Genomic DNA, 26,531 nt, shown 5'->3' with positions numbered 1-26,531 from the left:
GCGAAAACCATTCAACGTGAAATAAAGATCTCTGATATGTTCAGTAAATAAAAGTTTAGATTTTAATATTTATTTTTTATTTGTATTTAATTTACTGCTGTGTGACCTTTGACCTCCAGCTCACTTTATAAAATGTTTAAATAATGCTGCATCATCCAGAGGAAGCACAGTCCTTTCAGAATAAAAGCCTCTGCTGACCACATGTTTATGTAAAACCTGAACACGACACAGTGACAATCGTTTGATTTTCACTCTTTAAAATGTGTTTTATTTTGAAAGGAAACTTTATTTCAACGATTAAATTTGAAAAACCTTCAGTGTGAAGAAAATAAAAATAAAACCACCAATCAGCTAAAAAGAAAAACAAACAGATTTCATTAAATGATTTTAAATTCAGAGACTTTCAAAATAAAAGAAATAACTCTTTTAAACTTTTCATCTTCAGAGAAAAAAGTGAAATAATGTAAATGGTTCTGTATCTGTTTGGACACACACACACACACACACACACACACACACACACACACACACACACACAGACACACACACACAGACACACACAGACACACACACACACACATAGATAGACACACACACACATAGACACACACACACACATAGATAGACACACACACATATATAGACACACACACACACACATAGATAGATAGACACACACACACACACATAGATAGACACACACACATAGACACACACACACATAGACAGACACACACACACACACACACACACACACACACACACACACACACACAGACACATATACAGACAATTTGACATTTATTGTGAAACTTTGTTTTATTTTGAAAGGGTTTAGTAGTTACAGTTCAAGAAATATAAATATTAATATTTTTTACAAAATAAAGAAGTTTAAAAAATAAAACTTATTTTTTAAACAAGTTTAGTTCTTTTCAAAATAAAAGTCTTTAATGTTAAATTTTTTTAAGTAAAAGTTGATAATCATCAACAAAAACACAAAATAAGAGCGATGATGAACAAAGAACTCGTCCGTGTCACTCAAAGACGTTTTCTGTTTCTTCATCGAGCGGATCACTTCGGGGCACGGCGCCCCCTGCTGGTCATTTATACCAAACATGATAACAAACATAAATAAACTCGGACATGTTCATGAAGCAGCTGCGAGCTCACAAACTGAGACGGCTAAATCAATGAGGTAACAGCAAGGTCACACAATATCCAGCATCATGACTCTATCATGACTCTATCATGACTCTATCATGACTCTATCATGACTCTATCATGACTCTATCATGACTCTATCATGACTCTATCATGACTCTATCATGACTCTATCATGACTCTATCATGACTCATTGACTCATTCATGTTGCTCTTTTATGTTTTATGTTTTTCATTGTCTTTATTGTTTCGGTCTTCAGATTTGACAGCAGCATTAAACTTTGTTTAAGTTGTACATGGAGCTGCTTCTTTTCTGATGCCTTCAGCTGCTGCTGTCCGTCAATGTCCTCTGCCCACCAACAGGCCCCGCCCCCTGACATTTATAGCTGTGCTCTGGTTTGTGAAACTCAAACCTGCAGCAGACACTTCATCTCTCAGCTGGCTTTAAACTCAATAAAAACCTGAACAGAAGCATCCAAACCTTAGAGGTTAGCTTTCTTCTTCTTCTCCAGTTTTCCTGCAGCGCTGATGCTTCCTGCTCCCCGCTCAGACACACACACACACACACACACACACCTGCACACGCACACACACCTGCACACGCACACACATCCAGAACAAGTCGAGATGTCGCTCTTCAGATAAACTCTTTTTCTACATTTTAGTTTCTTGTTTCAGATTTATAAAGAAACAAGATTTATGTCAAATCCTCAAAGATCTGAAGTGACTGATTTCAGAGCTGCGCCCATGTTAGAGCTGTCCATCAAACATGTTAGAGCTGTCCATCAAACATGTTAGAGCTGTCCATCAAACATGTTAGAGCTGTCCATCAAACATGTTAGAGCTGTCCATCAAACATGTTAGAGCTGTCCATCAAACATGTTAGAGCTGTCCATCAAACATGTTAGAGCTGTCCATTCTTTAAATCATGTTAGACTCAGGAGTTATTACTGTGGCGATCAGCCTGCTGTCTCCTTTCCCTCCTGGCTGCAGACGAGGTTGAGGCAGCTGAAGGACGCTAAAGAAGGAAAGGAATAGAAGAAGAGGAAGAGGCAGCCAGCTTGACTTCTGTTTAAATGAAGCCATCTTGGTGTTCTGGAGTGAGATGTGACCATATTAGGATGTGAGGGCGGAGCTTTGGAGCAGCGATGTGACCATATTAGGATGTGAGGGCGGAGCTTTGGAGCAGCGATGTGACCATATTAGGATGTGAGGGCGGAGCTTTGGAGCAGTGATGTGTAGGTAGCTTTAGCTCCAGTTAGCTCGGAGCATGTGTGATGAGCTGCGATATTTATGAGTGTTTAAGCTTTCGGTCCGTAAGAACAACTGAACGTGAGATTTTTCAAGTTGCCATGGTGATGATGTGTCAATCACAGGTAGCCCCATCCTGACTCCTCCCCCTCTGCCTGGTCTCTTTGACTCTAGATGAGACTACAAATGTCCTAAATCATCTTTATGTTTGGGTTCAGATTCAGGAAAGGGAGCCGACTGTAACGACTGAAGACTTGAAACTAAAGACTGACGACATAAACTCGTTAGTGACGTCTTTGAAATCAGCCAACAGTTGATCATAGACTTCTATGGAGTCTGTCGAGAGGAAACAGTCCTGATTCTGTAGCTTCTGTGATGGTTTCAAACGTGAATATGGTCATGATGGGAGGCTGTTTCACGCGCTGACAGACGGAGACATTTGGTGGTCTATTTCAGGAGCGAGGGCTCACGGGACAGCGGCGTCCTGTGTCTCCTCCTGCTGTTTCATGTGCTGACTTTAACTCTGGATTATCTCTGCTTGTCTGCAGGGTGCCGCCGCCGCCGCCATCATGACAACACAAGCACCGACGTTCACTCAGCCGCTGCAGAGCGTCGTGGCACTAGAGGGTAGTGCCGCGGCGTTCGAGGCTCAAGTTAGTGGTAAGACACGCCTCCATTTATTTTCCTGTTTGGTTTCATTTGGACGTTTTCTTTCTTCCAGGTCCGACCTCGGGGTTACTTAAGTCCGTCTACAGTTTCTGATCGTTCAGAAAAGAACTCGAGCTGTTGGCTTTAATGCCATGAAGTCTTAACCCTAACCCTAGTGGACCTCAGAGTCTCCCTGTCGATAGTGGACCTCAGAGTCTCCCTGTCGATAGTGGACCTCAGAGTCTCCCCGTAGATAGTGGACCTCAGAGTCTCCCTGTCGATAGTGGACCTCAGAGTCTCCCTGTAGATAGTGGACCTCAGAGTCTCCCCGTAGATAGTGGACCTCAGAGTCTCCCTGTAGATAGTGGACCTCAGAGTCTCCCTGTAGATAGTGGACCTCAGAGTCTCCCTGTAGATAGTGGACCTCAGAGTCTCCCTGTAGATAGTGGACCTCAGAGTCTCCCTGTAGATAGTGGACCTCAGAGTCTCCCTGTAGATAGTGGACCTCAGAGTCTCCCTGTAGATAGTGGCCTTCAGAGTTTACGGAAATGGAAACCAGGCCCATCCGGTTCCTCTCTCGCCTGCAGGTTCTCCAGTTCCTGAGGTGAGCTGGTTTCGTGATGGCCAGGTTCTTTCCGCCGCCGCTCTGCCCGGCATTCAGATCTCGTTCAGCGACGGCCGCGCTGTTCTGAGGATCCCCGCTGTGACCGCCGCACACAGCGGGAGATTTTCTGTCAGAGCAACCAACGGAGCAGGACAAGCAACGAGCACCGCTGAACTCCTGGTTACAGGTGAGCTCCAAATCAGACTTTGATCAGAGATGTTAGGGTGACCTGGAAATTATAATTTAAAAGGCAATAACGATGACGTCCTTGTTGCAGTCTACTCCATAAATGGAATTTAAAAAAGAGGAGATACCTTTAATGCATATTGAAAATGTGACTCTGCAGCGGAGACAGCGCCCCCTAGCTTCCTCCAGAAACTTCAGAGCTCCACAGTGAGACAGGGCAGCCAGGTGAGGCTGGACGTCCGTGTCACAGGAATCCCAACACCTGTGGTGAAGTTCTTCAGAGAGGGAGCCGAGATCCAGAGCTCAGCCGACTTCAGGATCCTTCAGGAAGGAGACCTGTACAGTCTGCTGATCGCTGAGGCTTTCCCAGAGGATTCTGGGACTTATTCTGTGACCGCCACCAACAGCAGTGGACGGGCCACCTCCACCGCCGAGCTGCAGGTTCAGGGTGAGGATGTCAGACTGTCGAATGCTTTTACTCTCATAATCCTTTATACATGTGAGATGTTCAATTGGATCATCTGACATAAAGAGTGTGTGAGGTGTTTAGCCTAGCTTAGCATGTTGACCTCCTCACTGATGACTACTCAGACCTTCATCACGGACAGGAAGTGATGGGGAACTGTAAGCCTGAAGTCAATCATATAGCTGTCTGAACTCTGAGTGGGCGCGATCTTAACCTATAATGCCCACTCCTTGCGTCCCACAATGCATTGTGAAAAGTAGTGCACAAGCACTATATAGCATCATGAATTGGGGTTACAATGTTTTTGCGAGCAGAAAGGGGCATTGGTCCTAGCCGCAGTAAACTGCACGTTCTAGTTGTGTAACACGAAGTATCTCTATAGGGAGGAGGGAATGAGTGTGTGGTTTCAGAGTCAACCACAGACATCAGAAGTCCTGCTTGTGTGTCTAAACCGGGTTGTGCAGAAGAACTGGTCAGTGAAGATTCTCTGAATGATGAGCTGTGATTCTGGATGCTTCAGTGAGCATCAGGACAAAGTGACTCTGAGGTGAATCTGTAACCATGAATGTGATTTTGTTTTTTGTCTCACTGAATGAACTTGTCCGTTTACAGGTGAAGAAGCCGTCCCAGCAAAGAAAACAAAGACCGTGATTTCAACTGCTCAGATCTCACAGACACGTCAGACCAGAGTGGAAAAGGTTGGAGAAAGTCTGACTGTCCTTCAGGTGTTGTTTAAATTCTGTTCTCCAGCATTGCGTCATTGTCTGTGTCTGTGCTCCGTCCTCAGAGAGTGGAGACCAGTTTCCAGGCCTCCGCCATGATGGAGGTGCAGATGGAGCATATGACTCAGCAGCTGGCTCACAAGACTCCCCCCAGAGTTCCACCCAAACCCACGTCTAAGTCACCGACTCAACCGTCACTGGTTGCCAAGGTGACCGGAGGACGCCAACAGTCGCCGTCACCTGTCAGACACGTGAAGGCACCCACGCCCACGCCTGTCAGGTGAGTCGGATAAAGTGATGATTCGCTTGAATTGAAGAGTTTAAGTGTAGCAGAAAGTTTTATCGGGTTTCCATCAGTGGCGTCGGGCATCTCCAAGCCTTCAGCAGACCTATGACCTCGCTTCCCCATCGTCTCCCCCTACAGGCCAGTCAAGTCCCCAGTCACCACACGCAAACAGCTGGTAGTTGGCGCCGACGTCCTGCCGCCATGGAAGCAGGGGGACCCCGGTGTCCCCCCGACAGGCCTGGAGCAGCGCTGGGAGGTACATGTCAGAGAGGTGAGTCAGCGTCTGTCGGCGAGCAATTTAAGGAACATGGAGGAGGAAAGGTGGCGATGAGGTTTTTATAGATTACTTTGTTAAACGTCTCTTCTTCTCTGATTTGTTCTTCTGCAGAGATGATAAACAGATTTTTAAATGAACTCGTTCCATCAGATGTCTCCAAGAATACACACAGAAAACACAGAAACAAAGACTGTGTGTGTGCAGGTGTACATACATGTGATAGGTGTACATACATGTGATAGGTTTACATACATGTGACAGGTGTACATACATGTGACAGGTGTACATACATGTGACAGGTGTACATATATGTGACAGGTGTACATACATGTGATAGGTTTACATACATGTGACAGGTGTACATACATGTGACAGGTGTACATACATGTGACAGGTGTACATATATGTGATAGGTTTACATACATGTGACAGGTGTACATACATGTGACAGGTGTACATACATGTGACAGGTGTACATACATGTGATAGGTGTACATACATGTGATAGGTGTACATACATGTGACAGGTGTACATACATGTGACAGGTGTACATACATGTGATAGGTTTACATACATGTGACAGGTGTACATACATGTGACAGGTGTACATACATGTGACAGGTGTACATATATGTGATCGGTGTACATACATGTGACAGGTGTACATACATGTGATAGGTGTACATACATGTGACAGGTGTACATACATGTGACAGGTGTACATACATGTGACAGGTGTACATACATGTGATCGGTGTACATACATGTGATCGGTGTACATACATGTGATAGGTGTACATACATGTGATAGGTGTACATACATGTGATAGGTGTACATACATGTCACAGGTGTACATACATGTGACAGGTGTACATATATGTGATCGGTGTACATACATGTGATAGGTGTACATACATGTAATAGGTGTACATACATGTGACAGGTGTACATACATGTGACAGGTGTACATATATGTGATCGGTGTACATACATGTGATAGGTGTACATACATGTGATAGGTGTACATACATGTGACAGGTGTACATACATGTGACAGGTGTACATACATGTGACAGGTGTACATACATGTGATAGGTGTACATACATGTGATTGGTGTACATACATGTGACAGGTTTACATACATGTGACAGGTGTACATACATGTGATAGGTGTACATACATGTAATAGGTGTACATACATGTGATCGGTGCACATACATGCCTTTGAGTGATACAGACACAGTGCCTTAACTGGAGACTTCATACATCTTAAACTTTGTGAAGAATCAGACTGTTAACTGCAGTTCCTCTGGTCACCACTAGATGCTGCATTGTCTATTTATCAAAGATCTTAATTAGTTCAAATAGATGAGTAAATCCTGAACTCCATTTTAAATCCGTCTCCATCAGCACAGAGTCTGGAAACAAAGAGACAGTGTTTCTGTAAAGATTCATTCTCTCCAGCTGTTGATCAGTGAGACGGTTTGTTCTGTGATCTTGACTAAGATGTCCGTCTTTGTTTTAAGCAGCAGCAGGAGCAGGTAGCTCGACACGTCACGCCTCCTTCTTCTTTTTGATTTGGAGCCACAGCTTTGTGTTCTTCTGGCTCTTTGTTGACTTGATTTGATTGATGATGAAGATGACGAACTTGATGATCTGATTTCAGAGACGTTTCTCTTGCATGTCAAACAGATGAACCTTTGTTGTCTTTATCACATTGATGGAAATATTTGTGAGTTACACACACACAAACACACACACACAAACACACACACAAACACGCACACACACACACACACACACACACACACACACAAACACACACACAAACACACACACACAAACACGCACACACACTCCTCTCCTGTGATGATGCTAACGTGTCTAAATTGGATCTGTGTTCGACAACGTGTTTTAGATTTAAACCATATGGTTTCTGCTTCCTGTGTGTGTGTGTGTGTGTGTGTGTGTGTGTGTGTGTGTGTGTGTGTGTGTGTGCAGATATTCATTTAGTCGTTCACAGAGGCAGGGAGGTGTGAAACAGGCTAACAATCAGTGATTGGTGTTCCCTCATCTTACACAAACCAGTCAGTGACTTTAAACTGGGCAACACATTAAAACATGCAGTATGTAGAGTCCACCACCAGGGGCACTAAAGCAAAACAGGAACAGCTAACAGGCCATCAGACTGGGACCTGGTCCTGATCCTAGCTAACAGGCCATCAGACTGGGACCTGGTCCTGATCCTAGCTAACAGGCCATCAGACTGGGACCTTGTCCTGATCCTAGCTAACAGGCCATCAGACAGGGACCTGGTCCTGATCCTAGCTAACAGGCCGTCAGAGTGGGACCTGGTCCTGATCCTAGCAAACCGCTCATTAGACTGGGACCTGGTCCTGATCTTAGCTAACAGCTCATTAGACTGGAACCTGGTCCTGATCGTATCTAGCAGCTCATTTGACTGGGACCTGGTCCTGATCCTATCTAACAGCTCATTAGACTGGGACCTGGCCCTGATCCTAGCTAACAGGCCATCAGACTGGGACCTGGTCCTGATTACTTCTGATCCACCTGCCTGCTTCTGTTATGTGCTGCCATGGATGTCCTGAGATCTATGTGCTGCTGGTTGTGTCTCCAGGCTGAGGGAGGGAAAAGAGCTGGGGCGGTGGCCAAAGTGGTGGCCGCTGTGGACTTGGCTCGGGTCCGACTGCCCGTGCATGTGGAGGGCGGTCAAGCTGAAGAGGAGTCTGAGGCTGTAGAGGCAGAGTTTAGGATGCTGGCTGCTGCCGCCGCCGCGGCCTCTGATCAACAATATCAAACTGGCTGGACAACTACGAGAGCGCAGGCTGGCCAAATGCTTACCACTGCTCAGGAGTTTACAACTGAACCACTGCCTCAGGTTAGCTAGGCGACAGGAGCAGGGGGCAACATGCACAGGGATTCATAATCATTCACATTGTTCTGGACTGGCAAACAATTTTTCAGGTATCACTAAAGATATGACCAAGTCTGTCACAGCTCCATCATCGACTATCCTGACAAACACAAGTATTTCTGTCCCTTCTTTAAAACCTGTCAGGTTAAAAAAGAATCACATCAAACATGGAAGATAACGACTGTTGTATAGTGCGCCCCCTTGTGTTCAAATAGAAACAAAAAACACATCAACAGTTTAATCAACTTGAACAAAATTATTTGCCAGTGCTTGAAGGTCATTTCTCTAAAAGGTTAAAGTTGGACTCTTGATAACCATGTCATTAATTGTTCTACTAATTGGAATAAAAGATTTTGTTGCCGTGTTTTAGACTTCCTGAGGTTGTAACGCTCTTGTGTTGGTTACTCCAGATTCAGACAGCGACAGAAATGTCCTTCACCCAGGTGGACTCTGGTGGTCCTGCCCCATCACCTGTTCCACAATTTACAGTTTCTAAAGTTTCTGTCCCCAAACACGAGTCTAGCTCTGAGGTAAGAGAGGCGACGTGAGGGAAGTAAATAACCTGTGTGGATAGAATGGAACTAAACAAAGTAAAAGACATGGAGAAACGTGTGGACTAAGAAATATAACATTAACATCCCATTTTTAATTCTTAGAATCTAAACGTCATTCAAACGTTACCCCATAAGAGCCTGAGTTCATTCAAAGCTTTCTCAGTTTGAAATAAGCCTTCCTAAGTGATGTAAATCCCTCCCACTGACCAATGAAAATCAAGAAGGGGCGGGACATCTGATGTAAACATATCTGACATTTTGTCCTGTCAATGCCTGGACATGAGTCCTTTACTTTTTATTATGTTTTCTATTTTACATGTTTTAAATTATATTAGTTAGGACACACGGATCAATGTAACCACAATGTTTAGTCAGTGGTTAACAGTTTTTAACTGCTTGCCTGATTACTGACTTATGGAAGTAAATATTACAACATCTATAATATAATGACAGCTCGAGCTTTAACCTGGTTTTTCTACAGTCACTTAATCCAGTAAGACACTGCAGAACCATCAGATAAATCCACCTCCCACCCGTCTTAGATTTAATATAACTAACAGACCATAGACCCCTCCCCCTGCTGTGGTGTAGCTTTAAAACACGACGTTGATTGTTGATGATGATGATGGTGTGGCTGTTCCTCCTCTTTGGGTTGGTCAGGTTTCCATCGCCGGCTCGGCTATCGCCACTCTACAGAAAGAGTTATCCTCAAGCTCTGCCACCACTAAAAAGATCATCAGGCCCGTCAAGTCTCCCGTCCCGTCTCATAGAGTGGCGGAGGCCAGAGAGACCCTGCAGTCCATCCCGGCACCGTTTAAAGAGCTCACTGAGAAATATCCGAGTCATTACGGTGCTGAGTTACTGACAGGGGTGGTGTACTCTGGGGGTTTGGAGAGAATGTATGAGGACTGGGGAGCCCAGGTTTGTAACCTAGTTTGGTTGGCTGGATCTGAACAGAACAAGAAAACCTGATGAGTTAATTCAGAACAAACTATTTCTTAAATTGCAAAGACTCAGTGTTTTGTCTGTCTAAGATGAAGGATCTAAGGATCGGTGCAAGAAACCAAAGATCTCCAGAACATCACAGATTTATTGTTTGTGTTTATTCATGGTATCCAGAACAGCATTTCCACATTCCTTTGAGTTTGAACCAACTTGATATTTTACCATCTTAACTCACAGGGCTGATGGATGTTAAGATAAATTATAAAGTGACAAACATCACAACCTTTCGGGGCCCCTGCTTGCCATGAAGTCTTGTTTTAAGTCCGGTTTTCTTCATTTCTGTTGCATCCAGAGTTTATCATCCGTGACATCACTGTTTAACTTGCCTGTTGGTGCAATTGACAATCTCATCTCATCTCTTCAGCCCATCAAGCCTCTCCTCCATCTTCTTATCTTTCTTTACACGTTACATCTGCCCATCCCATGTCCTGTCCTGAGTGTGTTGCTGTGTTGTGTCCATGTCTCTGATTTTAGAATTAGTGACAGTCTTTGTTTAGGTTGAGTGTGCTAACAGGTCTGTGATTCTTCAACAGGCGGTGGAGACAGCAGCTGTACCTTCTGCAGGTGGCGGCGTGGTCCCCCCCACACTGGTGTCTGTAAGTGTCTTCATCAAAACCACGAAGCATTTCAATGGGCCATTTGGAAAGTGCTGTTTTCTAAAAGTGTTTTGTCTTCAGGGTTTGAAGAACACAAATGTGACAGAGGGCGAGTCTGTGACCCTGGAGTGCCAGATCAGCGGTCACCCTGCACCTGTCATCATGTGGTTCAGAGAGGACTACAAGATTGAGAGCTCCATTGATTTCCAGATTACTTATGAGAAAGGAATCGCTCTGCTGGTGATCCGCGAGGCGTTTGCTGAAGACAGCGGACGCTTCACCTGCACAGCAACAAATGAGGCTGGAACCGTCAGCACCTCCTGCTACCTGCTTGTCCAGGGTCAGTACCAACAGACCACCAGACCATCCATTTACAAACCATCCCTTTGGTTTCATTAATATTCCATTTGCCGCTTTGTACCCTTGAGCTTATTGTTGGGCCACTTCTAGTGACAGTCTGTCTGACACTTTGCCCTCCTGCTGCTACAGACACTCTGCACAAACCCCTCTGCAGCCATGTTTACATTTGCTGCTGTTATTTTTATTGAGTGCTGGTTTGGTAATTTAATGTGTGCTGCTTTGATTCCAAGATTAATTTCTACATTTGGATAAAAGTGTTGTGTGTTAGTTTTGTATCTACCTGTAATGTATTATAACCAAGACTTTGTCTTTCAGTGTCTGAGGAAATTGAGAGCAGAGAGGAAGTTGAAACTACTGAGAAACTGTGAGTTGATCAAGTATCTTTAGAGTTTGCATGATAAATCCATCCAAGGGCCGATCAACATTGTAAATATTATTCAAAGTTTTAAGACAGAATACCTCAGGTTCTCAGTGAAGAGAACGGCTTGGCTAGTTGTTCTAAAAATACAATTATATTTTCAGAGTAACTGAAGAAGCCAAAGATGAGACCATGTCTCAGGTGAGCGTGGCTGAGTCCGACACTGCTGCCGCTGCACCCTTCTTTATCAAGAAACCCACCGCTCAAAAGCTGGTGGAAGGAGGAAGTGTCATATTTGACTGCCAGGTTGGAGGAAGCCCCAAACCTCACATCATCTGGAAGAAGAGTGGCGTACCACTCACTACTGGATACAGGTATAAGATATATTGAAAACGTGATCAGGGTTACATATTCACTGCTTACAAAGCTCGGGTTTTAATGACCTCCCCTCCAAAATGTCGCTCAGATACAAAGTGGCCTACAAGAAGGATACTGGAGAATGCAGATTGGAGATCTCCATGACCTTCGCTGATGATGCTGGAGAATACTCCGTTTTTGCCAAGAACCAGCTTGGAGAGGTCTCAGCCTCTGTCAGTCTGCTGGAAGAAGGTAAGTGGTCATCTGTGTCAATGATCTGACATGCCAAAGTGAGAAACTGGAGGGCAACAGAGATCGAACTGGGATAGAAGAGACAGTGTGTCTAAAAGACTTCAAAGTACATTAAGTCCTAAAACCTTCTAGTTCCAATGTCACATGTTCTATTGTTAAATGTGTTGTCTTTACAGAGGAATATGAAGTGTACATGAAGACACAGGAAGTGACCTTTAAGACTGAAGTGACTGCAGTGGTGCAGGAGCCCAGAGTGGGTGATGTTCCCCCTCTGGTTGTTACACCAATGGCGCAGATGACCACCATTATCTCTGGACAGGTAGGAGCATTATTATGGTAGTAGGTTGTTCTCTGGGAGTTTTGGAAAATGGTCGTATATCAGGAGTACCTGCAACTCATGTACACTACCTCGAATAAACAAGGCCAGCTTCACCCAGCAGGGGGCTTCGGGGCAGACTGTTTTCCGTCTTTCAGCTACAGCCTGAAGGACAAGAATTGAATGGGTTTCTAGAAAAGATTGCACAATGATAAATACAACATAAAATACAAAAATGCAGGTATTTTCACCATGGTCATACAGGGCCTCTGAGGGATCGGGTGAGGTAAACCTTGTTGGCAGTAGTTTCAGAAACCCCAAGGAAAGGCTGCACTAAGGAAGAAAGACAGATACTTTAGCTCAAGGGTTGACCTTTCACCCAATGTGCAGATGCCACAGTTCTCTTCGTCAACATGTGTTCAAGGCACACATTTGCTCCACGTCTTCTCCCACCCTGTCCTCCATGTATTTACCTCCAATGTGTACTGGCTTAAAACAAAAAAAAATGGCCCAGAAAAAATCTTTAAAAAAAGTTTGGAAAATGTCACTGATTGTATCCAATATTTGCAAACTGGGACACGGTTTCCTGGCAAATTTGGTTTTGCTAAAATTCACAACCAGCCAACAGTGATTGGAAGGATTGATTGATTGATTGACAGTCTTTACTAAAACAACAAAAGAGGCAAGCAGAGGTCCTGAGTACTTCATCTGTAATGTCTCATCTTTTGTAGGAATTCCACCTTTCTGCCATTGAGCAGAGGATTATCCAGGAGATTGAACTACGTATTATGCAGATTACCTACACTGAAATAGTGACTGAGGATGGAGAAACTATAATGACTGCTTCCCCCACTGAGGCCCAGCAGCCTTCCTTTGACACACCTGTCAAAAACTACAGAATCATGGAAGGAATGGGAGTAACTTTCCACTGCAAGATGTCTGGAACACCACTCCCCAAGGTAAAGAACATTTGGCTTCCATCACTCCAATGAGTTAACTGAAAAGCCAATGTGAAGTCTGAACGTATTTGCACATTTGTCTCCATTGTGGTCCTACAATGATATGTTGTCTTCTGTCAGATTGCTTGGTTCAAAGATGGACAGAGAATCAGGGCGAGCGACCGTTACCAGACGGAGGTTCTTCAGGACGGACGAGCCAGTCTTCGTCTTCCTGTGGTGCTTCCAGAGGATGAAGGCGTGTACACCGCCTTCGCCTCCAACATGACAGGAAACGCTGTGAGCTCTGGAAAGCTCTACATCGAGGCGTCTGGAGCTGTGACGCCTCAGAGATACACACCACAGCCGGCCATGCAGAGAATCAGGTGATGTCTCTCTCAAAGGACTGACAAGAAAACCCAAGACAGAGAAATGTGGACACCTTGTTTAACACTGCTCTACCTTGTCCTCAGGTCCACATCTCCTCGCTCTGTGAGCCGCTCTCCGGGACGTTCTCCCAGCCGTTCTCCTGGACGCTCTCCTGCCAGAAGGCTTGATGAGACAGACGAGGCTTCCCTGGAGAGGCTCTACAAGCCTGTGTTCGTCATGAAGCCTTCTTCATGTAAATGCTCCGAGGGCCAGACTGCACGGTTTGACCTGAAAATCGTTGGCAGACCCATGCCCGACACATACTGGTTCCACAACGGTGAGGACAATCAGACAAAGTTCATTGTTGTGACAATCAAAAGTTTTTATGGCCTCATAATAATCAAACTGTTCTTGTTGACTTCTTAGGACAACAAGTAGTAAGTGACTACACCCACAAGATAGTGGTCAAAGAGGACGGCACCCAGTCCCTGATCATTGTCCCGGCCATGCCTCACGACTCTGGAGAGTGGACCGTCATCGCTCAGAACAGAGCTGGACGCTCATCCATCTCTGTGACTCTGACTGTTGATGGTATAACTGCAGCTCACTCTATACATTGAACAAGAAGGCTTCCTGTAAACATTTCACAAATTTGAAGTTTCTTTATCATTTATGTTCTTCTTTTGCAGCTAAAGAAACTTTAGTGCGCCCCCAGTTTATTGAGAAGCTGAAGAATATCAGCGTGAAGCAGGGGACTCTTGTTGAACTGGCTGTCAAAGCCATTGGAAATCCTCTGCCTGATATTGTCTGGCTGAAAAACAGTGACATCATCACCCCACACAAGCACCCAAACATCAGGTATAATTGGCTGAACTTTTATAGAAAACCACATTTCACAGTCCAATGCTTAGTTCTTCGAAAAATGTTCTGAGTCAGATTCTGTTTAACTACCCCTTAAAACATCTTCTTGAAGAAAAACCAGTGTGTATTGGTATATTAATATTGCAAATTCATCTTTCAGGGTTGAAGGAACGAGAGGAGAGGCCAAATTCCAAATTCCCTCAACAGCTGGCTCAGACAGCGCCTGGTACACTGCTACAGCCATCAACAAGGCCGGCAGGGACACCACGCGCTGCAGAGTCAACGTGGAGGTTGATTACGTTGAACCTGAACCGGAGAGGAAGCTCATTATTCCCAAAGGAACGTACAAAGCCAAAGACATCGCAGCTCCAGAGTTGGAGCCCCTTCATCAGCGATACGGTCAGGAGCAGTGGGAGGAGGGAGACCTTTACGACAAAGAGAAGCAACAGAAGCCGATGTTCAAGAAGAAGCTGACCTCTGTCAGAATGAAGCGCATCGGTCCGGCTCACTTCGAGTGCAGGCTGACTCCCATCGGTGACCCCACCATGGTGGTGGAGTGGCTGCATGACGGCAAACCCCTGGCAGCTGCTAACAGGCTGCGCATGGTCAACGAGTTTGGTTACTGCAGTCTCGACTATGAGGCTGCTTATGCTAGAGACAGCGGGGTCGTCACCTGCAGAGCCACAAACAAGTTTGGAGTCGACCAGACCTCGGCCACCTTTGTAGTGAAGGATGAGAAGGGCCTGGTGGAGGAATCTCAGCTTCCTGAAGGCAGGAAAGGGGCACACCGAATTGATGAGATGGAACGCTTGGCTCACGAGGGAGGACCCTATGGAGTCACAGCTGAAGAAGAAACTGAGAAAACTAAACCTGAGATCGTCCTTCTTCCAGAACCAGTCAGTGTTATGGAGGGTGACACAGCCAGATTCCGCTGCAGAGTGACCGGCTATCCATCACCCAAGGTTAACTGGTACCTCAACGGACAACTTATCCGCAAAAGCAAAAGATACAGACTTCGCTATGATGGCATTTATTATCTTGAGATCATCGAAATCAAATCCTATGATTCAGGAGAGGTGAAAGTCGTGGCTGACAACATCATTGGTGCAGCAGAGCACACTGTGAAACTTGAGATTGGGCAGAAAGAGGACTTAAGAACACATCTGCGCCGTGCTCCCGACAGCAAGGGAGCTGAAGCCGCAGCCGAACCTGGAAAAATATCATTTGAGGTGGTGAAGGCAGAAGCAACTGCAGAAGACTCTCAGCTGAAAGAAGTGGTCAAGCTGAAGAAAGCCCAAAGAATAGTCCATGAGAAAGCCACAGAGGAGACAGAGGAGCTGAGGAGCAAGTTCAAGCGCAGGACAGAAGAAGGTTATTATGAGTCCATCACCGCAGTGGAGCTCAAGGCACGTAAGAGGGATGAGTCCTATGAAGATCTCCTGAAGAAAACGAAGGATGAGCTGGCTCACCGTGCCAAGGAGAAGGAGGAGGCTGAAAAGAAGAAGGAGGAAGAGCGCCGCAAAGTTACAGCTAAACCACTTAAACCAGAAAGAGTCAAGCTCTCTGCCAGCATGGAGGCGCCAAAGATCCTGGAGCGTATCACCAGCCAGACTGTAGCTCAGGGTGAAGAAGTGAAGTTCAGAGTCCGAGTCGTCGGCAGACCAGAACCTGAGTGCCAGTGGTTCAAGAATGGTGTTCAGCTGGAGAAGTCTGAGCGTATTTCCTGGTACTGGCCTGAGGACCACGTGTGTGAGCTGGTGATCAGAGATGTCCGTGTGGAGGATTCTGCTAGCATCATGGTTAAAGCTACAAGCAAGGCTGGAGAGACTTCAAGCCATGCTTTCTTGCTTGTGCAAGGTAATGCACTTTACACATCCTAACTGTAATTCATCATTTTATTTGTTGTATGTTTCTAACAAAGGTTGTTACGCAATGTTTTCAGGGAAGCAAGTCATCACATTCACACAGAAACTGGAGGACGTGAATGCAAAGGAGAAGGACACCATGGCTACCTTTGAGTGTGAAACCAACGAGCCTTTCGTCAAGGTGAAGTGGCTGAAGAACAACACGGAGATCTTCTCTGGAGACAAATACCGGATGCACTCAGACAGAAAGGTCCACTTCCTGTCTGTGCTGATCATTGACATGAGGGATGATGCAGAATTCACCTGCATGGTTGTCGACGATGATGTCAGAACAACTGCTAAGCTCAATGTGGAAGGTGGGTTGGTCGACAACTGATCTTTATTAACAGATCTCTGCAGATCAATGCAGAATCCTTTAATTGTTCAGGTCAAATGAACTCATGACGTTTGAGCAGGTTTGACTTGTATGAAGGAAACAGTCGGTGGTGGAGTGCATTGTGCAGAAATCCCTGGATCACTTCACATCAAGCTTTTTATCAGTGTCAATGAGTAGCTTTACACTGTCATTAGACAATAGCCTGTGTTGTGGGGGACTGAATAAGGACTAGATTCAGCTGTCACTTATCTGTCCAAGACAATTCCACTAACATCCCCTCTGTAATGGTTCTAACCAGGAGCCCCGCTGGAGATCGTGAAGCAGCTGGAGAGCACAGAGGTACCTGAGACTTACTCTGGAGAGTTTGAGTGTGTTGTCTCTCGTGAGGACGCTGAAGGCAGCTGGTTCTTCGGGGAAAAACTGCTGTCTCCTAGCAGTAAATATGTTATGACCTCTCGTCGTGGAAGACACGCCCTGTCAGTCAAAGATGTCAAGAAGGAAGACCAAGGAAAATATACCTTCAAAGTTGGAGAGTTTAAGACAAGTGCTTCACTGAAGATGAAATGTGAGTTTTGAATGTGACCTGAAGTACCCCAGGCAAACATTCAAACTTTTTCAAAGATATCAGATTCTTAACATGTCATCTTGATGTTTCAGTGCGCCCGGTGACCATGATGCAGCCTTTAAGTGACATGACAGTGTGCGAGGGGGACATTGCTCAGCTGGAGGTCAAGTTCTCCCAGGAGAACGTTGAGGGATCCTGGATGAAGAATGGCCAGCCAGTTTCTGCTTCTAACCGTGTGCACATGGTTATTGACCGACAGATCCACAAGCTCCTGATTGAAGACACCAACAAGGACGACTATGGAATGTACTCTTTTGTGGTTCCTGATCACGGTATCTCAACCACTGCAAAGCTGGTCATTCAGAGTAAGACACACACACACACACACACACACACACACACACACTTCATGTTTCTACTGAAATATTCAGTGTCAAAGCCAAATCTTACAGATTTTATTTTGTGTTTCAGCAATCGGCGTCTTGATTCCACTGAAGGACACTAGTGCCGTTGAAGGAACCAAAGCTGTCTTGGAGACCAAGATCTCGGCTCAGGATGTCAGCTCAGTCAAATGGTACCACAACGAGCAACTGCTTACGCCCAGTGAGCGTGTCCAGATGGTTGCGAAGGGAGCCAAGCAGCGTCTGGTCTTCAACAGGACCTATGCGTCGGATGAAGGACACTACAAACTGGTGGTCGGCCGTGCTGATACCAGCTGCAGGCTTTCTGTTCAGAGTAAGTTGTTTAAGGAAAGATTACCTATGTTTTAAGTTGGATGAGTAACCATGTATCTCTTGATCTGACAAAGTTAAAGGACATGATAACCTGTCTTAGATTTAATCTGAAAACCAAGAAAATGAAGAGATGGTCAACCCTCAACAAAAAGTTAGATGTCCCAACAGAAACATATCTCTTAGACTGCAGATGTTTGATATTGTGAATTTGAAAAACAGTTTGTTGATAATAAGTTAGCTGACTCAAACTCTTTTTCCAAACAGCTGTCCAGATCGTGAAACCAATGTCTGACAAGGAGTGCTCAGAGTCTGAGAATGTAACGTTCGAAGTTGAGGTTTCTCACACGGGCATCGACGCTTTCTGGACTTTCAAGAGGCAGCCGCTGAAAGCTAGCGCCAAATACAAGATGGAGTCCAAAAACAAGCGCCACATCCTAACCGTCATGAACGCCATGAAGGATGAGGAGGGCGAGTACATGTTTGCTGCTGGTGAGAAGATGAGCAGTGCTTCGCTCACAGTCTCAGGTAAGATTAGCCAAAATGATAAAAAAAAATCTTCCGTCTTGTGGAAACACACTTTAGTGTCAACTGGACTAATCAACAAATGTCTCCTGTCACTAGGTGGAGCTATCAAAAAGCCCCTGCGTGATTTGGTGGTGGCTGACTCCCAGACTTCGGTGCTGGAGTGTGAGGTTGCCAACCCTTCGGCTGAGGGCAGGTGGCTGAAAGAAGGACAACCTGTTGATTTCAATGAGAACACAATAAGTGAGGTAGACGGTGCTGTCAGACGCCTTGTCATCAATATCACCAAAGCTACAGACGTTGGAGAGTACACCTATCAGGTGGCTACATCCATGACCTCAGCCACCCTGAAAGTGGAGGGTAAGTCCATGTTCAAGAATGAAACACCAATACAACAAAGTTTGTTTTCATCCTAATGGTTTAAAGTCATCCACTGGGACAGATTACTGAAGTCGGATTATTTGTCCACAGCTGTGAAGATCAAGAAGACTCTGAAGAACCTGAACGTGGTTCAGACTCAGGAAGCAGTGTTCAGCCTGGAGCTGACCCATGAGGATGTGAGGGGAGCTCAGTGGATCAAGAACGGTGTGGAGGTCCAGAACAGCGATAAATATGAGATCACAATTGTAGGCACAGTCCACACCCTGAAGATCAAGAACTGCACCACACAGGATGAGTCCGTCTACTCCTTTAAACTGGGGAAACTGGCAGCCAACGCCAGGCTTAACGTTGAAAGTAAGCAACAACTGAATGTTAAAGATATTGGAAATACCAGATATCAGACTTCTCCAAGAGTAAAACATTAACAAAATAAATGTTTTTACAGCCATCAAGATTCTGAAGAAGCCAAAGGATGTGACTTCTCTGTTGGATGCAACCGCTGTGTTTGAGGTGGGCCTCTCTGAGGACAACATCCCCGTCAAATGGATGTTCAACAACACAGAGCTGAGGCCCAACGAGCACTACAGGATGCTGTCTGAGAAGAAGAACCACAAACTGATCGTCCAGGATGTGGACAACAGCAAAGAGGGAGAGTACACGGCTGTGGTGGGCCACCTCCAGTGCAGCGCTCGCCTCACTGTGGAGTGTAAGTTTATGAAATGACCAACATCTTTCGTCGTGGAAAGTCATCCTATATGTCGGATATGTTAATAATTCCTCTGACATTGTCCCCTCAGCCCTGCGTGTCACCAAACCCCTGAAGAGCGTGGAGATCCCAGAGACTCAGGTCGCCACGTTCGAGTGTGAAGTGTCTCACTTCAACGTGCCGTCCACCTGGCTGAAAGACGGCGTGGAGATCGAGATGAGCGAGAAGTTCCGGATCGTGGTTCAAGGGAAACTCCACCAGCTGAAGATCATGAACACCAGCAGAGACGACTCGGCAGAGTACACCTTCGTCTGCGGGAACGACCGAGTGTCCGCTACGCTAACCGTTAGCCGTAAGATTGTTTCCTGAGCTACCATTAATAGAAATTATTATCATTCAAGATTTAAAGCTCTCTGACAAGGAGACCTGCTTTTACATTTCATTGGTGGCCATATCAAGGTTTTAGTGAACTAACTGCCAGTTTTTGTTGTTCACCAGCCATCCTCATCACCACAATGCTGGAAAACCTGAATGCTCAGGAAAAAGACACAGTGACTTTCGAGGTCAATGTCAACTATGAAGGAATCACATACAAATGGCTGAAGAATGGCGTGGAGATCCGGTCCACGGACAGATGTCAGACTCGCTGCAAACAGCTCACTCACTCTCTGAGCATCAGGAACGTTCATTTCGGAGACAGCGCCGAGTACACCTTCATGGCAGGCTCTGCGGTCACGACAGCCAAACTCTATGTTGAAGGTAAGATTGGTCTCCGATTTTTTTTCCTCCAAGTCTTGATAGAAACACTTTTATGCACATTTATTCTCCGTGTTTTCTACAGCCCGTGTCGTTGAGTTCACCAAACACCTGAAGGACCTGAAGATCACTGAGAAAAAGAGGGCCACGTTTGAGTGTGAAGTGTCTGAGCCTAATATCCAGGTGATGTGGATGAAGGACGGTCAGGAGCTTGAGATGTCCGACAGGTACGGGAGTTTAACGATCATACAAGTGAAACATCGTGCAAACAAAGAACATCTCTGATTCAGTGTTCTGTATCTTTGTTGCCTGCAGATATAAAATGACCTCAGATAAACTGGTGCACCGCCTGGCTCTGCCATCCGTCCGTCTGTCTGACGCCGGGGAATACACTGCTGTCGCCGGGTCAAGCATGTCGATGGGCCGGCTGGGAGTCGAGGGACGGAACGTCCAAATCTCAGAGCCCGCCAGCAGAGACATCACTGTAAGATGTTACAGACATTATTATTCAGCATCTATTACAGGGCAGAGGATTTCTATAAACTGCCTTCTCTGGATTTTCAGCATAAATTACATTTCAAATGAAAACCTCTTAACTTTTGCATATTCCTCAGTTAAGCCAGCTTTTCAGGAAAGGAGCTTCATACTCACTTTAAACCAATATCTCTGTGTTCTGCAGGTTGTTGAGAAACACAGAGCGACCTTCGAGTTCGAGGTGAACGAGGACGATGTGGATGGTCGCTGGCTGAGGAACGGGGTGGAGATCCAGTTCTCGATGGAGGAGAGGTTCAACTACGCCACCATCAGGAAGCTGCACCGCCTCACCATCTCTGAGACATACCGGAGCGACGCCGGCGAGTACACCTTCTTGGCGGGCAAGAACAGGAGCACCATGAACCTCCATGTTAAACGTAAGAGACGTCACAGAGACGATGACTCTCCTGATCGATCATTCTGTTCTTTACTTCTGTCTGATGTAATGTTTCCTGAGATCTCGTTAAACCCTTCGTCTCCCTCCTGTTTCCAGTGCCAGAGCCTCCTCAGATTGTCCGCCACATGCAGCCCCAGACCGCCACATCAGGTAGATCCGTTCGCTTCTCTGTGCAGGTGAGCGGCATCCCGCTGCCTCAGGTGTTCTGGTACAAAGACTCTCAGGCCCTCGCTACCAGCTACAAGTGCAAGTTCCTCCACGACGAGGACGAGCACACGCTGATGCTGCTCGAAGTCTTCCCTGAGGACGCCGCCGTCTACAGCTGTGAAGCCAAGAACGACTTTGGAGAGGCGACAAGCTCCGCCCCTCTCACTGTGGAAGGTAAATATAGAAATGTATCACGGCAAGGTTTGACATGGTGGAATGTGATTTTTTCTTTAGGTCTTATTTATTTAAGATATTAAGCTCACGGTTATTGTAAGGCAGTGCTTATCGATGTTTTTGTGATTTCGTCCGTCGTTTAGTTCCAGAAGTCGTCGAAACCGTGCGGGTCTCTGCTCCGGTCCTTTTGGCTCCAGTACGGGACATTCTGGTTGCAGAGGGTCATCCTGCCCGTTTCCAGTGTACCATCTCTGGGGAAGGTAGGGACCACCTCTCGCTTTAAAAAGAAATAAATCCCAGTGCTGTGGGGACTGTAGCTGACAGAGGCCAACATGTGCTGTAACTGTCATATCTGTGTCTCCAGATCTGCAGGTTTCTTGGTTCTGTAATGATCGAGAGATCAGACAGTCGGACATCTTTAAAATGTCTCATTATGGTGACATCTGCCAGCTGGACATTTCCAAAGTTCAGGCCAACCATGAAGCTGAATATTCATGTGTTGCCACAAATTCAGCAGGAATGGCCACAAGTGCAGCCACTTTGAATATCGATGGTGAGTGCGTCTGGTAGATGAAGTGTCATGGATGTTTTCTATTCACTGCATGAGCTTCAATAATCATGTCATTTAGCATGTTCAGAACCAGGGAGGCTCTGTGAAAATCTGAATCCATCAAGTTAGTTTCCACTGAGTGTTTAATAGTATTAATTATAAATGAAGACAAACTAGAATAGTTAGCTGACAGAGGCATCCACCTATCAAGGAACTTAACTTTAAGGTCCATTCAATGATTTGGGTTCAGTAATTGAAGGTTTAAGTCTGTAAGTGCAGGACCTTCTGCACCAACACTTTTATCTCCAGAGCTGAAGCGAAGCCTTCTTCAGGAGCAGACGTCTCTTACAGGAACTGAAAGGACTTTGGTAGGAGACAAACATTGTGAGGAAGTCAGGATGACCTGAGGTCACTTCCAGCTAACATCAAGAATTTAGATCTGAATTATTGTATTCTCACGAAAATAAAATCTGTAAAACATGTTTGACTGACATTCAACAAAGGGGCCAGTGGCCTGCTTGAGCTCACTGTTTATGTTAAACCTGCCCACTAAATATGATCCACCCATTAAAACACACACGTACACACTTATTCAAACTGGTGCAAGTACAAAGCTAGCAGTGAGTTGACAGCCGCTGGATATCAGAGGGTTTAAATTAGCTTAGCACATGGAGGGTAACTTATGTGAAAGAAAATCTTTTCCAAATGTTGAAACAGTTGCTATCAGGAAATACAACAGTCATAAAATACCTAAATTACTTCTCCAGATCAAACCACATAGATCAGCTGCTAAATGGCTAGTGTGTTAGCTAGAGAGGCTAGTTTGTTAGCTAGAGAGGATAGTTTGTTATTCAGAGAGGATAGTTTGTTAGCTAGAGAGGCTCGTTTGTTAGCCAGAGAGGCTAATTTGTTAGCTTGAGAGGCTAGTTTGTTAGCTAGAGAGGCTCGTTTGTTAGCCAGAGAGGCTAGTTTGTTAGCTAGAGAGGCTCGTTTGTTAGCCAGAGAGGCTAGTTTGTTAGCTCGAGAGGCTCGTTTGTTAGCCAGAGAGGCTAGTTTGTTAGCTCGAGAGGCTAGTTTGTTAGCTTGAGAGGCTAGTTTGTTAGCTCGAGAGGCTAGTTTGTTAGCTAGAGAGCTACGGTTATTTTACATACCATGAGAAACTTTTCAAAATTCAAACAGTCTTCATGGTAACAGGTCCAACTGAAACTCTTCTTATTGAACTCTTGGTAATGAAACAGTTTCAACATTTCAACAACAACCTCTCAGATTAGCCGATGAAAAATCTTGATTAGCTTTCATTCTGATGTTGATGTGATTGTGAGCATGATGACAAACACTCAGCATGTTGTCTCACATCCTCCCTGACAGCAAACACAACGTCTTCAAGGACAGACGTCTTAACATGGTATATTCTGAAACATGGGTCTTTCTTTCAGAGGAATGCAGCATGTTCTAAACAGAGATGAACTCTGGAAATCTCCGCTTTCCTCACTCTCAAGCACCAACATAATACAATAGCTGGTTTCAATTTTTGTCTCCAATCAAGCTTGCATGATTGACAGTGGAAACAGCCACTCTCTCACTGATCATCACTGATCCTCAGCGCTCCACCCTGGCTGCACAAACCAGTTGTTACTCAAGTGACCTGAAGAAGTCAGCAGAATGATGTGTTGACCTAACTCTTCTTCTAACTCTTTCTTGTTGCCCAGATGAAAAAGCCTTAGCTAGTGTGTCAAGCACTGTGGCTGAGACTCAGAGTGAACGTTTCAGCTCTCTGTCTGTGGGACAAACTTCCCACAAGGTTGAGTTTTCAGAGTCTGTCTCTGAGAGTTCCTCCGTGTCTTGGAGGACTGTTGAGATCCAGATGGAGAGTATGAGCTCACTGGAGACAAGCTCTGATATCAAACTCTCGACCAGACCTGAACTGCTGATGGAAATGAGCGACATCCGCGTAAAAAGTGGAGAGATGGCTGAGTTCAGCTGTTCCTTCAACGGGCAGCCCTTCACTGGGGTAGTGTGGGATCATAATGGCCACGGTCTGGCAGACACAGAGCGGGTGAGGAGCTCTCAAATGGGGGGGCTGTTGTCTCTGATCATCCAGGGTGTTGGTGTGGCGGACCAGGGAATGTACCGCTGCACCGCCACCAACCAACAGGGCCAGAACAGCTCCTCAGCCAAGCTGACCGTGGAAGGTGGTTAATCTTTCTTTTATTACCAGTCTGTCTCTCATCTGGTCCATCCTCCACTCCACCCGCTCCTCCTGCTTTGCCCCCCCCCCCCCCGTGATTTAATATGTCCTGTTATCCTGTAACCTGTTAAAATGTAATACAATAACAAGTCTCCTGCTGTTCCAAGCTTCACGCTAACCACATCCATCCACCCCACTAACCTCTTCAGTGTCTGGAGTCATAGCCTTTGAAACTCTGACCCCTAATTCCTCTCCCTAACTTTATTCTCACCCAGCTAAAGAAGCAAATCTCAAAGCAGAAAACCCCATTCCCGCTGATTCTGTACGTAAAGTGTCTCAGGCAGACAGGGAGACCCCTAGAGACCCCCCCAACCAAGAAAAGCAGGAGGTTGTGGAAAAGCCTGGTCCGTCTCCTCCATCTTCCCAGAGACCTTACAGCCTCATCAGCCACCTGTACTTCCCTGACGTGGATCCTCAGCGTCTCTCCAGCTTCCCTGACTTCCTGATCAAACTGCCGCCTGAGCTGCAGATCCCAAACAGAGACAGCGGCTCCTTGTGTTGCGTTATGAAGGGGGTCCCCTCCCCGTTTCTCATTTGGCTTTACAACCGGTTGAATGTTGAGGATTCTGTGTCTTACTCGCTGAAACATGACGGCCCCTTGTGCTGTGTAAATGTTAACAATATTGGACCTGGACAAGGGGGCTCTTACACTTGCAAAAATGTGACCTCAGCTGACGATGCTGAGTGCAACACAGTGATGAAAGGTTGGCATCTGCATGCTTCTGGTCCTTCTGCTCGCTCGGGCTGTTTAGCCCACCACTCATCCACACTGCTTTCCACCGACACAGCCAGCAGAGGCACACTTCTTCACATGGTGACAGCTCCTCTGTTTTTAGATGACTAAGAGAGAGGGACACTCACATCACTGAGAGTTTAAAAACAAAGTGCCATACACTAAAGACCAAAAGGAAGCATGTCCGAAAGTTTGAAGAAAAGACAAATGGATAATATGGATGCACGACTTGTCACTGATTCTAACAGTCTTGCACCATATGCGACTTTATGTGCAGTTTTGGAAGTGTTAGTAATTTGGAAATGTTTGTGTCTTTACAGTAACTGAAGTGCAGAAGGAACCGATGGTTCAGGTCAAGGAAGAAGTGAAAGGTAAATATTGTTTCTGTCCAACAGAGATACAGTTTTTAAGTTGTTTTGACTTTTCTTTGGGTAGGGCTGGTAAGAAATGTTATAAAAGAGTTGTATTTTATGATTCAGAAGGTTATTGGTCTGTCTGGATGTCTCACTTTCATTTTCAGATGCTGTGCACCACTAAATAACATGTTTTTAAAGTATGAATAAGTGATTCTATTCACCCTCAAAAAGGTTGTTAGAAACGTTTAACTTCACCTCGACATCATGTTCATTCTGTTGTCATTAAAGGTTCAAAATAGTGAGTCTAGCATAGATCACATATTTAATGAAGATATGGGAACAATTTGTACAAAGTGAGAGGTAAAATGCCTCAAACAAGAAAACCAGTGTCATTGAACAAACTTGGTTATATATTTTCAGTCCAGCTTCTTGTTGTGTTTTTGGACTGTGGGTCTCACTGTCCTTTAAACTGATGTTATTTCACTCAGCTTTCTCTAGCTCAACCATCACAGAGGAAGAGGAAACCAAGGAGTCTTACTACACCGGTCTAAAACTAGCGGATAAAACCAGAACACTTGAACTTAAGCCTGAGTCCAAACGCTTCTCCAGCACTTTGGAGAAAAAGAAAGAAAAACCAGTTTTTCTCAGCAATCTTTCTCCAGCAGTTGTGACTGTTGGAGAAACCGCTAAATTCACAGTCAGAGTGTCGGGTTTCCCTAAACCCACTGTTCAGTGGTTCTTCAACGGGCAAACTATAACAAAGTCGTCCGTGTATACATTCATCCATGAGCGGGATGAGTTCAGCTTGGTCATCACTAAAGTTCAAAGGGAATTTGAGGGAGAGTACTCGTGTACTGTCAGTAATAGATTTGGCACATCAACATGCACGTCATATCTGCATGTTCAGGTTAAGGGGCCAGAAAAA

At 45.4% G+C, this 26,531-nt stretch overlaps 2 protein-coding genes across 5 annotated transcripts in view; both read left to right on the top strand.

Moving 5' to 3' along the window:
- The window catches only part of LOC306832983 (titin-like), a gene marked incomplete at its 3' end in the record, with an annotated part of 23,163 nt that extends 1,055 nt beyond the window's left edge, over window positions 1-22,108 (top strand). Inside the window, exons 2-37 of the mRNA XM_079358005.1 lie at window positions 2,961-3,072; window positions 3,648-3,851; window positions 4,011-4,298; window positions 4,929-5,014; window positions 5,104-5,318; window positions 5,463-5,595; window positions 8,243-8,503; window positions 8,950-9,069; window positions 10,632-10,694; window positions 10,776-11,034; window positions 11,370-11,418; window positions 11,577-11,786; window positions 11,879-12,021; window positions 12,198-12,340; window positions 13,069-13,296; window positions 13,417-13,658; window positions 13,746-13,978; window positions 14,068-14,232; window positions 14,331-14,499; window positions 14,663-16,359; window positions 16,445-16,723; window positions 17,042-17,308; window positions 17,401-17,673; window positions 17,780-18,043; window positions 18,307-18,567; window positions 18,664-18,924; window positions 19,036-19,299; window positions 19,391-19,651; window positions 19,743-20,003; window positions 20,150-20,410; window positions 20,493-20,634; window positions 20,723-20,891; window positions 21,087-21,318; window positions 21,435-21,719; window positions 21,863-21,979; window positions 22,092-22,108. Coding sequence (XP_079214131.1) covers window positions 2,982-3,072; window positions 3,648-3,851; window positions 4,011-4,298; window positions 4,929-5,014; window positions 5,104-5,318; window positions 5,463-5,595; window positions 8,243-8,503; window positions 8,950-9,069; window positions 10,632-10,694; window positions 10,776-11,034; window positions 11,370-11,418; window positions 11,577-11,786; window positions 11,879-12,021; window positions 12,198-12,340; window positions 13,069-13,296; window positions 13,417-13,658; window positions 13,746-13,978; window positions 14,068-14,232; window positions 14,331-14,499; window positions 14,663-16,359; window positions 16,445-16,723; window positions 17,042-17,308; window positions 17,401-17,673; window positions 17,780-18,043; window positions 18,307-18,567; window positions 18,664-18,924; window positions 19,036-19,299; window positions 19,391-19,651; window positions 19,743-20,003; window positions 20,150-20,410; window positions 20,493-20,634; window positions 20,723-20,891; window positions 21,087-21,318; window positions 21,435-21,719; window positions 21,863-21,979; window positions 22,092-22,108 — 8,613 coding nt within the window. The 5' untranslated portion in view covers window positions 2,961-2,981. The remainder of the gene's footprint in view (window positions 1-2,960; window positions 3,073-3,647; window positions 3,852-4,010; window positions 4,299-4,928; window positions 5,015-5,103; window positions 5,319-5,462; window positions 5,596-8,242; window positions 8,504-8,949; window positions 9,070-10,631; window positions 10,695-10,775; window positions 11,035-11,369; window positions 11,419-11,576; window positions 11,787-11,878; window positions 12,022-12,197; window positions 12,341-13,068; window positions 13,297-13,416; window positions 13,659-13,745; window positions 13,979-14,067; window positions 14,233-14,330; window positions 14,500-14,662; window positions 16,360-16,444; window positions 16,724-17,041; window positions 17,309-17,400; window positions 17,674-17,779; window positions 18,044-18,306; window positions 18,568-18,663; window positions 18,925-19,035; window positions 19,300-19,390; window positions 19,652-19,742; window positions 20,004-20,149; window positions 20,411-20,492; window positions 20,635-20,722; window positions 20,892-21,086; window positions 21,319-21,434; window positions 21,720-21,862; window positions 21,980-22,091) is intronic.
- The window catches only part of ttn.1 (titin, tandem duplicate 1), a 141,843-nt gene continuing 137,196 nt past the window's right edge, over window positions 21,885-26,531 (top strand). For all 4 annotated transcript variants that reach the window (XM_079357888.1, XM_079357886.1, XM_079357885.1 and 1 more), the window contains exons 1-3: window positions 21,885-21,979; window positions 22,084-22,272; window positions 25,571-25,621. In XM_079357888.1, coding sequence (XP_079214014.1) covers window positions 22,143-22,272; window positions 25,571-25,621 — 181 coding nt within the window. In that variant the 5' untranslated portion in view covers window positions 21,885-21,979; window positions 22,084-22,142. The remainder of the gene's footprint in view (window positions 21,980-22,083; window positions 22,273-25,570; window positions 25,622-26,531) is intronic.

This window comes from Symphodus melops (genome assembly GCF_947650265.1).
Source record: "Symphodus melops genome assembly, chromosome: 12".
Lineage (NCBI taxonomy): Eukaryota > Metazoa > Chordata > Actinopteri > Labriformes > Labridae > Symphodus > Symphodus melops.
Note: the sequence above shows the minus strand (reverse complement) of the source record. Positions and strands in the feature narration are given on the sequence as shown.